The sequence below is a fragment of the Asparagus officinalis genome, chromosome 5 (genome assembly GCF_001876935.1).
Source record: "Asparagus officinalis chromosome 5, Aspof.V1, whole genome shotgun sequence".
In the NCBI taxonomy this organism is placed as follows: domain Eukaryota; kingdom Viridiplantae; phylum Streptophyta; class Magnoliopsida; order Asparagales; family Asparagaceae; genus Asparagus; species Asparagus officinalis.
Window position 1 is genome coordinate 88,544,104 of NC_033798.1, and position 12,512 is coordinate 88,556,615.

Consider the following 12,512-nt stretch of genomic DNA (forward strand, 5'->3'; position numbering starts at 1 on the left):
AGCAGTTGCTCTTCTCCTCTAAAAAGAGTTCAAGACTGAAATTTCACCTTAAACTATGCGGTGTGTGTGTGGGGGGGGGGGGGGGGGGTGTCAGAGCAGAAGAGTTGCTCTTCTCTTCATAAAAGAGTTAAAGACTGAAATTTCACCTTAAACTATGCGGTGGTTCCCATTCATTCATTTATAATGAAGTTCCATTAAACGCCAGCGACCAAAACGCTCCTTTTTTATCCTGAGAAGGTTATAAGAGTTGAACGTATATAACAAATTCAAGCTAAGGCAAAGGTAAATTGTTGTTCCTCTTTGGCCAAGGAAGCGTAGCCCTTGATTTTGTTCTGGCTTTTTCGTGGGTCTTCGTCATTGTCTTTTCTTTCCCCTTATTTTTGGTTTTTTGCTTATTAGTCCCCCATTTCTTTATGATTTAAACTTAGTCCAAATTTGATATTTTGAAATCAATCTCCAAAATTTTCATATTTTAAAATTAGTCAACCAAATCTATTAGACATTTTGATAATAGGCCCCCCAAATCCCAAATCTTCCAACCAGCTTTTAGTTAGAAGGACCAACTTCAAAACATCTAAAAGATTAGGGGAACTAATTCCAAATTATAAAGGATATCGGGGACTAAATTTCAAAACATTTAAACATTTGGGTGACTAATTTCAAAATGTCAAGATTGGGGGGGCTACATCACAATATGAAAGGTGTGGGGGACTAATTCACGGGGGGAATTTTTTCTTTTGCGTATTGGTAAATCTTGGGGAGAACCCAATGAACAGATTGCGTGAAATCGTCACTCGATTCATGGCTCTTGCATTTCTTCCGCAATACGCGTTCGCTTTGTGGTGCGGTAGTGCAACGTGCGGAGCGGTCGCAAGAAGAAAAAAGAGCAACTTAAAATAATAAAAGCACGAAAATCTTTAGTAGAGTTCGAATGCTCCGAAGTTCCAAAATATATTTTTTTTTAGTACACAAAAACGGGAATACACTGTGGCACGAACGAGATTATTAAAGAACAAACACTATTCAAATGCAGAGGCCTGCGCTCTAAGTTACTTAATGAGGTGTTAGATCATATTTATGGGGCACTGTATATTAATAGAACATTTGTGTTCAAAATTATTTTTCTGATAATTATTCAAGTTTTTAGAACTTGTAAAACATGAAGGTTTATTATACCACAAATACGAAAAATAGATCAGGCAATACGATGCAAACATCTGACGTATACAATCACGCTACATTGCTACAAGCAGTATCTCTCTATAATTAATATAACTTGATTGTAAAGTGAGTGAAGGACTGAATGTATGATTATGTTCAGTATCACAAAACCACCAACTTCACTCCTAGCATATTCTATTTTCGTGTGCTTTATTATGTTTTTAACTTACCATCCCTCTATTTATTATTTTAGCAAATAGACCCCCCAGCGCTTTTTTTCACCTTTGAGTATAAATTAGGAAACTAGTGCAATTCATATGGGGGCATGATGAGTGTTAGATATGAAATAAAGCACAATCATCGCTAAACAAATTAATGGTTATGATATTGCAAAGGTCTCTCCAATACTTTTTTCATAGTGGAGAGGATCCAAATTTGAAAAAAAAACTTACCTGGTTATCTATTTGGAAGAATAAAACTAGAACGATAGTAAGGTTAAAAAAATGATACTATAGGAATACATCTGCAATTAAAAAATTTTAGTATCCTCTAGTGATATGCATGTTTAGGCTAAAAATGGATGTAATTGAACAAAATATATGAAACAAATAAAGAAATGATGGGGATAGTAAACTAGGAGAATCGATTATTTGATAACAACTGAACTCACATGGTTTAATGAAGTTAATTGAATATTTGAATATACGCATGCTATCGATCGAGCTTGACACGATTAATAGTTCCATGTTTGTCTACAGATACAATTTATGTTTATGCCATTCAAGCATACTCAGCGGTATATGGAAAATGAAGGATCGGGTTTGGACTGTGTTCATTAAAAAAGAAAAAAAGGAATGGAAAAAAATCGATTGGTTGTTCTAATTTTCCTGGTGGATAGTTGTAAATTTTTTCATAACATAAAACATGATTGGTTGTTTTAAATTAAATCCATTTTAAAATTTAGAGCCCATATTTTCAACATCTAATTTTATTAGTTGACATGATTTAGTCGCTACACTAAAAATAATATATATCTAGGGCTGTCCATTTGGGCCCAAGGCCCGAGCCGCGTCATTGGTGCTTGCATTGGACCATGCCCCGCCCGGCCAGGTATCATACTGGGTAGGAGCGGCCCGGCCGGGCCAGCCCGGCCAAAACGGTCATTTTTGTGACCGACCCGGCCCGATCCAAGCGGCCATAACGGCCATATTTTGGCTTTTGACCAAAATACCCCCAAAACGGTTAAAAAAAGGCTAAATTTTGAGGATATTTTGGTCATTTGCCTAGGGTTGCCTCTATAATAGAGGAGGTTTTTATTTGTTTTTCTCATCCAAAACTCATCTACTTCTCTCTAATACTTGTATTTGCTATCTAATTTTTCAATCAAATGGCTTCCTCCTCTGATTATGAAGGGCAAATCCCAACTCCCAATCTTGAAACGAGCCATAATACTCCTAAAAGGCCCCCTCTATTTATCACAACTCCGGTGGCGATGATTATGCACCAAGAGCTCCTAAAAGGCTAAGATCCGATGTGTGGAACTTTTTTGAGAATATAGAAGTCGACAAGGATCAACACGGTAGACTTCTCACTCAGAAGGCCAAATGTGCGTTGTGCAGTCATATTTTCCAAGCTCATCATAAGAACAGTACCAACCACCTCAAACGCCATTTAGAGAAACACAACAAATGTCAAGCAATGCCTCAAGGTGATATCCGACAATCTTTACTCTCCCAATCATCAGCTTCCGGTAGTCTCGGTAGTTAGAACTATGACGCAGTCCGAGCTAGGAAATGTGTCATCTGGTTTATTATTTTTAAAAACATTTCTTTTATATTAGTAGAAGATGATGAATTTGAAGATATATTTACGAATGGTTTTTATCCCGCGTTTAAAAAAATTTCTCGTCAAACTTGTTAACGTGATATTTTAAAATGTTATTAGGAGGAACAAGCAGAAATAATTTCTTGTTTTTAAAGTTTAAAGTGTAAATTTTCTTTAACTTCTAATATTTGGACATCTAGAGCACAAATTGGTTATTTATGTATTCAGCACACTAGATTGATGATGGCAAATGTTTAAAAGAGTTATTTCTTTTATTGCATTTAAAGATTCATATAGTGGTATTAATAATGCAAATTTAATAATTTCTTATAAACTTATAAATTTCAGAAAAAAATATTTTCTCTTTCACTAGATAATGCAAGTAATAATAATATAATTGTTGATCATATCAAAACATCTCTGTTATTGTCATGTCATGGTGATATTTTTTATATTAGATGTGTGTGTGTCATATTTTAAATTTAATTATTCAAAATACATTTAGTGAAATTAAATCCATGATAGAAAAGGTTAGGCCAGTAGTTTATGCTCATAATGCTTCTGAACAAAGAATTAAAAGATAGAAACAATTGTGTAAAAGAAAAAATTTTAAACCCAAACTAATTCCAAAAGATGTTGACCATATGTGGAATTCTACCTATGCAATGTTAAATGTAGCAATAGAGTATAAAAAATTATAAATAATTTTATTGCTTTCTATACTTCTAGTTCTAGCTCTGGTAGTATGTATGGAATAACTGATGGTGAAAGGACAGTTATATATATTGTAAAAGAGATGTTACAAGTTTTTTATGATGCTACAATGTTATTATCTGGTTCTTATTATCCAACTATTATTCAAGCTGCTTTACAGATTTTAAATATTCAAAAAAATTTAATAATGATCGTATGGATAATTAGTTTGGAAATATGATTTTTCAAATGGAAAGTAAATTTAATAAGTATTTTAGGTTTATTCCTATTATTTTTGGTTTGGGGGTACTTATTGATCCATGTTTAAAGGACATTAGCCTTCGAAATTTGTTAAATTCTTTGTATGGTAACATGATAATAGACACTGATGATGATCAAACTATTACTGCTCTAACTCATCATAATACTATTAGAAATTATTTTTAAAGATTATATGATGAGTGTGTAGGTAGATATGGTGTAAGTACACATCAGTCTATAGCTTCTGCTTCTACGAATTCAAGTCGGGACAAAGATATGAGTTTTCATAGGGAATCAATGCTAGCTGAGCTAACTGGTGGATCTGGACTTGGATCATCAACGAAAGTTTCTGAAACTAATCAATATTTAACTGAATCTTTAGTTAAATGTAAAAATAGTAGTTTTAATATTTTACAATGGTGGAAAGTATATGGAACAGTTTCATATCCTATACTTTCTATCATGGCTCGTGACTTACTAATACCGCAGGTTTTCACGATAGCTTCGGAATCCGCCTTCAGTATAGCAGAACGTTTGATTGACGATCATAGGACATCGTTAGATCCGTATATCGTACAGGCGATAATATGCCTACAAGATTGGTGGTGGTACGAGAAGAGAACGCAAGGCATCAATCAGATGACTAGTATTGAAGATAAATTTGAAGAGTTAGGACTAGCAGATAAATATAAAGAGTATAGATTATTCATCAGTTTGTAATTTTTATTTCTTAGCTGAAAATTTATGATAAATTATTTTAGAAAAAATTATAAATGATAGTGATATAGATAAGTAGGTGCCAACCTGGTTGGGATGTATTCATCTATTATGATGAGACGAATTCTAAAATAAATTTGTAATGTAGATGATTGACTGATTATTAATAAAAAAGTTATTTTTATCATTTTAATTTCTATAATTTTTAATACTTGTAAATCATATAATTACAAGTTGTAGGCATCAAAAAATGCTAATAGATATCCCAAGCATAGATAAGATCATTCAAAAATTCACAAGAAAGGATTTCATACTGTTTTGAAAAAATCAAAACAAGTATGAACTGTCTCGCCAGCGAGACAGTCTTTGCTGTCTCGCCAGCGAGACAGTGTTGAAATAGTCAAAACTACATTTGTAACTGCCCTACACGTGTCCATTAACTGCCAAGGGACGTGGGAAACATCATGGGCGAAAATCACGTGGATAACTGCCAAAATAACGGAGTTTGAAACGTGAGAGAACAGTTACAGCGAGAAACTGCCATTTTCCGAGACAGCATTTACTGTCTCGCTGAGCGAGACAGCAAATTTACTGTCTCGCGGGTCGAGACAGCAAACGCTGTCTCGCCCAGCGAGACAGTAAACACTGTCTCGCCGTACTGACTTCTTCGATTGTTAAGTTTTTGCAGTTACTGACCCTTGAGGCTATAAATACCCCCCTAGGGTCACTTCTGACGAGGATCGAGCATTTGTTAGAGCATTCCAGAGCAGAGAGAGCAGAGATTTGGATTCTTTTCTTGCAACGCCTTGAAATTAAGCTTTGACTTGATTTTAAGAAGAACGACTATCTTACTTCGATAAGATATCGTTTCAATTTCTACTTCGATAACGAAGTTAGAATCATAAGCCCCCTCTTCACGATCTGTGAATCGGCGGTCCACGAACCAAAGCGTTCCCGGCACAGGCAAAGTCCCACGAAAACGAGAATTGATAGACGATTTTCGTGTTTGTTTCTCAAGAGTTGTAATTTTTGTTTTGTTGTGTAGAAAAAGTCTTATAAAAAGATTATTCTTTCGAATTTGTTGTAATCGAACAAAGTTATAATGAATTCCACAGCAGCGACTTTTGAACCAAACAAGCTAGCGACCACAGTGGGAGCCAGCGGTCTCGCTGCCGAGACCGCGGTGTCGCAACCGATCAAGATCATCATCAATGAAGAGATCGAATACGAATTCGATCAGGCGAAGTTTGAGGAGTATTTATCATCCTCATCCGCGAAATCTTCCTCGTCTCGCAAATATAGGAAGATTTCGAAAACTTTCAAGTCTGCAATGCCCAAAGAGGCCGCAGGTGAAGGTTCCTACTCAATTGCTACTAAGGAGCCCATCTGCAACATACCTGCTCCAAACGACTCCACATCCCTTAAGGAGTCGATGATGAATAGCTCGCCGGTGCTGACGAAGAGGGCTCGTCAGAGACAGCGTCAGCGCCGTGCTCGACAACTGGCTAAGGCCATGCAACAAACCGACGGGGTCCATTACTATGCGGACCTAGAGTCGAGAAAACAGAAAATGACCCAGTTGCCTCAATGGCAAGATAATCATATTTCTGCAAAGCTTACGACGGAGGAATGGACTCTCGTCAAAAGGGCCCGTTCAACCCTTAAAGAACGGATACAAAGGCGTAAGGCGAAGGCTGCCCACGCTCGCGCTCTTCGTCAACAAGCGCAAGAAACCAAGAAAGAGGCGGTGACTGAAAGGCCACCGAAGAATCGTAAAGTCTGGATGCCAAAGACACCACAAGCATCTGTTCCGGGCCCGTCTACTGCAACACCAGTAGAACCCTGGGTTAGCCCAGATTTGTCCAAGTTCAAGATAACAATGGCAGATCGCCTTGGTCCTTCAGTTGATGATCGAGGCAAAGCCCCAGTCAAGGAACAACCATGTCCGGCAAATAAACCATTAATGGTTTCATATGCAGGGGGTCGTAAACACCCTCCTGTCAGAACTGCACAAGTCCAAAACGAGAGAATACCAGTTCACTCTCGTTTAGGACCTCTGAAAACTCCACACCCGCAAGGGGGTGGATTTAAACATTCAACTTTGGATCGCTCAGAGGCGACGACCAGTCGTCCTGTGCATGTTAACAAAGTTCAAAAGCGAAAGATAGGTTGCTCGAATCACAATAATGATGAGCTGTACTATCAGAAAGATAACTCAAGAAAGAGAGTTGTCAGAGAAAATGAGTCTCATTGCGCTTGCGAGAGACTCATTAAAGCAGTGTTGACAGAATGCGGATGCTCTAAGAATAATTCAACAAGAGTCTCCGTATTTCAAAGATTGTCCAATGAAGCGTCAAGACCCAAAACAAGACGTTTCAACAAAACGAAATCTGTAATCCGACAAGATGAGCTTCCTGAGGTCACTATCAACATGACCAATAAAGGAAAGCAAAAGTCAGTTAACTACGACCCTGATTTCTCTCCGGGAGGGAGAGTTGAGCGGGGTCTTTCTCAAAGGATGGCGCGGTTACAAAGAAGAGCCAACTTACGTCGAGATTACAGGAGAATGCACGAGGGTTTATCTTCAGATGAAGAATTGTCGGATACTTGTTCCGCTATTGCATCGGACGATACTGCATCCAGTGTTGGACGAGCCAGAGAATCATTCGCGATCACGCCGGATCAACTAGCTCAAATGCTGCAAGAAGCGTTGGCTAAACAACGCGAAGAAATTAGAGCTGAGTTCAAAACCGAAATGGAGTTGACTATGCAGCAGATGCGAGATTTGCAGGTTCAGCAACACCAACCGGATAGTAGTATCAGTTCCAGCAACTGGTCCTATAATTCAAATACTTATATGGTTAATCAAGTTAAAATATATATGTATGCATATATGGAGTTTACAGAATAAAGGTCTTACTTTCAGAAGGACCTGCTTCTGTTGGACCGACTCCAACGTTGGATTCCGTGGCTGCACCAGGAGTTTTCCCCGATAGTAAGTCGGAGATATACTCATGGTCGCCTTCAGAGAGATTGAAATCGAGGTGATGTTCATTGAATTCCTCGACCTCTGTTGTATGCGTGGTCTCTCCTCCAACAGATTCGTGCATTGTGACATCTACAAAATGTGTTGAGTCGTAAATGACACATAAATTTAGACGAATTTGCTCAAAAAGACAATTAATTTTACCTTCGTTGGTCGGGGCTGATTCGAGAGCTCCACTACTGGTACCTGCTTCTTTTAATTTGACTAAAAGGAGAGAAAGCGCACAGGTCATTAGAGGAGGCACACGGTCCGACTCATTCATTTCTCGGATTTCTCTTCCGAGAGGAGAAAGATCAGTACCTGTGTCCGCAGCTGATGGATCAACGTCAGGAGTGGGTGGAACGTCAGCTGGTCCTTCTTTCAGAACATCTTGCATTTGCTGGACGAAGCTGGTCTCCTCAGTCTCCATACCTCCAGGAGAAGCAGCTCCAACTCGATATTCTCCCTCTTCTTGACTCTCTACAGAAATTGGAAATGAAATGAGTTCGAGCATTAAAAAAAAATGTAAGAGAGATAAAAATAAATAATTACCTAGTTCATCAGAAGAAACATTACGACCAGAGATATCTTCTACGGCAGAAAGATGAACGCGCGGTTTAGAAGCAGCTTTCTTTTGTTTCTTCGGTGGATGTGCTTCAGGACCTTCGTGACGACGTTTGGTGCGTAATTCAGTTCGAGGAGGAATTTGGGTTTGAGCTTGAGTGGAAGGTCGTGATCTTTGTCGACGAGCAAGAGGCACTTCATCCTCTTCATCCTCTTCGTCCCCACTGAGAATGTCTACCGTCATCCGATTAGGATAGGTCATGACGACCCTCTCTCCCCGTTTTCTCGAAGTAGCTTGTGATTGAGTAGGAGCAACAGATGGGCACACAAGTCCTCTTTCAAAGAAAGAATCAGGAAGACCCGTTCTTTCATCAGAACTTGAGCTAGTCTCACCCGCCTCCTCGGAAGTCTCCGTCTCCTCAGAGTCAAATTCTTCTTCACTACCGACTGAGCGAGCCGGTTCCTTTCCTTTCCTTGATGATTCAGCAGCCTCTTTTCCTCGAGGCGACATCACAGCTTCGCGAGGCGGTTCTGTTGCTTGCCGTGGAGCTATTTCTTCCTCTGAGTCTGATATCCTCCTACGTCGAGTGACAATATTGGTGGCTATCAGCCATTTACAAAAGAGGAAAGTCATCCGTAGAGGCGGCGTCTCTAAGGGGAGATCAAATTCAACATTGGTGCAGCCGGCAATGCTCCAAAACCAAGCTCTCGCCCCGTCGATAAGTCCACCTCGAAAGCTGAGGTGACGATTCGGGTTGCCGATGTATATCTGATCATACCCGAACTGACGGGCGAATCGACATGGAAGATAGGGTTCGATGTGGCAAACATCCCTTATCCTGAACAACAGATATCCAGGTCGAATATTCATCAACCATCTGAAGCACCCGACATCCAAAATGGTACGATTCTGCCTTGGGTCTTCAGCATCCACTAAGGTAGTGTTGTAAGTACCGGAGAACTGAGGGAAGCAAGGAAAAAATTCCCAACATTTGTGAATTTTAAACTGCCTCGTTATGTCCGGCTCTCGATGTTTGCTCCATTTGCAATTCTCGAGATTTTGCAACAGAGGGACACTGAGATCTACCGTATCAGGATGCAACAGAGGGACACTGAGATCTACCGTATCAGGAGCCTCCATTAAATCTGGTCGATGAAGTACCAACCAGGCCATTAAGTAAGTATAGGGCAGCTCCAGCTTCGGAACGGACAGGCTGGGGGGGGGTTTCTTTTTCTCCTGGGTAAATGCGGAGATTAGTTGCCGCAATCCACTATGAATATCGGCCACCATAGCGGGAAGCAAAGATAATTTGCGACCTGTAGCCAGCTGGACGGCCGGATACAACACTTCCATTGGCATCGCATCTGCGGATTGATGAGGAACTACACATCTTTTTAACCATAAGGCTAGAAAACCTGCCAGCAGAGCAGTAGGGCTAATCGGAACACCAGCTTGCCACAGATAAGAGCGGAACTTAGTGCCGTGCAAAAATCCATCTTCTGAGCGCGAAGTATAAGAATGCGTGTTGGTTTTCTCTAACAAACGGTTAATTTCATCCATACTCAAGGGAGACAATCCGCACACATCTGCCGAACGGACATCCAGATTCTTGAAGAGATAATCAGCGAATTGTTTTAAACTGACTTGAGGAGACTTCTTTCTGGCTTTGGGCTCCATCTCGGCCATGGCTATATGATAATGACAGGTCAATTCCCATAGAGTGTCATAGGTCGCAGTCGAGCTATCTTTCATCTTAATCAGCTGATTGGTGGTCGGAAAGAACTCTTGATATGGGACATCGCCCATAGGCAAAGCAGACACTTGCATCATTTCATGCAGTGGTAGTCCAAGTTCCCCGTTCTTGGTAAAGAATGTATTGGTGTCCGGGTTGTAGATCTCGAACAAACAAAGGAAATGACTTACACTGCTCTGCAAGCCATGCATGGTGGCACGAATCGGGACATCCAACCCTAATCCTGCTAATTCTCGCCCAAAACGTTTCAACACATATTGGGTCATCCTGGTCCACCACCACTTGTTCCCAGAATAATGGACCCATCCATAACACCTGAAAGTCTCTCTGGGCAATCTTTTTCCTGCTGCCGCTAACCGGTTCTTCACAGTGTTGGCTTGCACTATCTTTTCGTTCTGAGGAATATTGTCTTGTCCTAAGACACCCGGATGAAGTCCTCTCACATGAGCTCTTTCACTGGAACCTGGAGTTGCTTCCTTTCCAATGAAACCACAATGAATGTGCTCGTGGTTTTCGGTTAATTTCCAGAACATCTCTCGTCCAACTGATAGGTTCCTGAACATTAACAGTGAATGATCCCGAGGGATAAAAGGCAGATATAAGAATGATGATCCACTCTGGTGCAACCATTGCGCAGGCTGGCAGAAAGCAATCTTCGGATCTTTTACCGAGTCACCAAATAAGAAATCTGGCTTCCTTATGCATTGATTCGAGTCTTGCTCCGAGATCAAGGGCGCATCTGTGATTAATCGTCGTAGAACACGACAACTACCTCGCTGGATTAATTCACTATCACTTCCGTTATAATCAGATTTAAACTGGGGAGAGAATTCAATTAACGGGATCCCCTCGTAATAAGAGTGGGTCACGCTACTCCGGCCAGTAATCACATCAGCAGTAAATGTGGTAGAAGGAAATCGGACTGATAAAAGAGGCATACACATAAATGGTGTAAGTGTCATCCTAAAATTTTAGAGAAAAACGGTATATCTCATTCTATAAGATATAGTCGTTATCTCATAACAGGTGTGACGATTTTCTATCCACCATATGTATAAAGGAGGTATGCGGGCATTATAACGGCATACCAAAACCTTTCAATACATATGGGATGATGTAAAATCGCCCCTGTGTATTATGAAGTGTGTTTTGTCAAAGCAAAACAAACACTTTTAAGCGTCGATCCCCTCAAAGGAGGATACCGGCTCTTCTCGAAGGTACCTCAAAGGATACAAACGAGGATCTGCAAGCAAATACAGGTGCATATATATATGGAATGGACGAAATACAATATTTAAATTCGTGAAAAGGTGAAAGAAATATACCTCCACGTGAGATCGCAGCAGGGGCAGCCTCCTCAGGGCTCTGAACAGTCGGTCGGATTCCCTTCCCTCGAGCTCTACGTGGCGACATGATGAGTATGTGATCTACATTGAAATCCAAGAGGAAGGTTAAGATTTTGAACATGAAATCGACAAAAAAATAGGACAAATACAACTGAAATGCTGCATGCACAGTCACAGGTTGCCAAAAGTCAAGATTTTGAAGAAAAGAGGGGAAACAGACCTTTCAAATCCAAATGAAATCTCTTCAAATCGAAGCACCACCAAAGTCAGAAACGAAGAGAAGAAGAAGAGGTGAAGAACTGGTCGAAAATCGCTCGAAAATCGCCCAAGAATCGCCTGAAAATCGCAAAAAAGTCGACGTGAAAAAACCCTAAAACCCTAAGTCCCGACTTTTATAGCCTCTGCCTCGCTGAGCGAGACAGAAAACTCTGTCTCGCCGAGCGAGACAGTAAACTTTTCTGTTTTGCACTATGGAACAGTGGAATACTCCAATGGGTACACGAGTCTAAACTGTATTCCCACCCTCAACAGGAAGTTTCTGGAGAATATTAATCTGAATATTCTTAAGGATAACCTGAGGAATTCTCAATGGATATACCAATTCAATGGTAAACGCTGAATTCACAAGAGCAAGTATCAACTTCAATTCAAGATCTCGACAACGGTCAAGCGATAAACGCGACGCCGGGAGAACGTTAGCTATTCTACGAAGAACTGGATAGACTAACAGCAGAAGAGGTTAAACATTGAAGCCATTTACAAGTCCTTTCATACGATCTATTCAGCCAAGCATTGAAGGGATCGTAAGTAAAATCTATCTTATCCAAAGTATCCCATGCTCCTCTATAAAAGAATGAGTCTGGAATACTTTGGAGGGGGTATCTGTAGGCGTCAAAAAATGCTAATAGATATCCCAAGCATAGAGAAGATCACTCAAAAATTCACAAGAAAGGATTTCATACTGTTTTGGAAAAATCAAAACAAGTATGAACTGTCTCGCCAGCGAGACAGTCTTTGCTGTCTCGCCAGCGAGACAGTGTTGAAATAGTCAAAACTACATTTGTAACTGCCCTACACGTGTCCATTAACTGCCAAGGGACGTGGGAAACATCATGGGCGAAAATCACGTGGATAACTGCCAAAATAACGGAGTTTGAAACGTGAGAG

At 40.3% G+C, this 12,512-nt stretch overlaps 2 protein-coding genes across 6 annotated transcripts in view; both read right to left on the reverse strand.

The window, feature by feature from the left end:
- The window catches only part of LOC109840083 (protein ABIL3-like), a 5,359-nt gene extending 5,053 nt beyond the window's left edge, over positions 1 to 306 (reverse strand). Inside the window, exon 1 of the mRNA XM_020408589.1 lies at positions 147 to 306. The gene's annotated coding sequence lies outside the window, so the exon portion shown is untranslated. The remainder of the gene's footprint in view (positions 1 to 146) is intronic.
- On the reverse strand, positions 7,549 to 9,467 carry LOC109843011. Of its 5 annotated transcripts, XM_020411939.1 has the most exons (4): positions 9,365 to 9,467; positions 8,003 to 9,328; positions 7,847 to 7,906; positions 7,549 to 7,774 (listed from the first exon to the last, which is right to left on the reverse strand). In XM_020411939.1, the coding sequence occupies exons 1-4, from the start codon at positions 9,417 to 9,419 to the stop codon at positions 7,557 to 7,559; spliced, it is 1,659 nt and encodes a 552-aa protein (XP_020267528.1). In that variant the 5' UTR covers positions 9,420 to 9,467; the 3' UTR covers positions 7,549 to 7,556. The 5 variants fall into 5 exon arrangements, with proteins under 5 accessions (XP_020267528.1, XP_020267526.1, XP_020267527.1 ...); XM_020411937.1 differs by having other exon boundaries at positions 7,549 to 8,161; positions 8,234 to 9,328; XM_020411938.1 differs by having other exon boundaries at positions 7,549 to 7,906.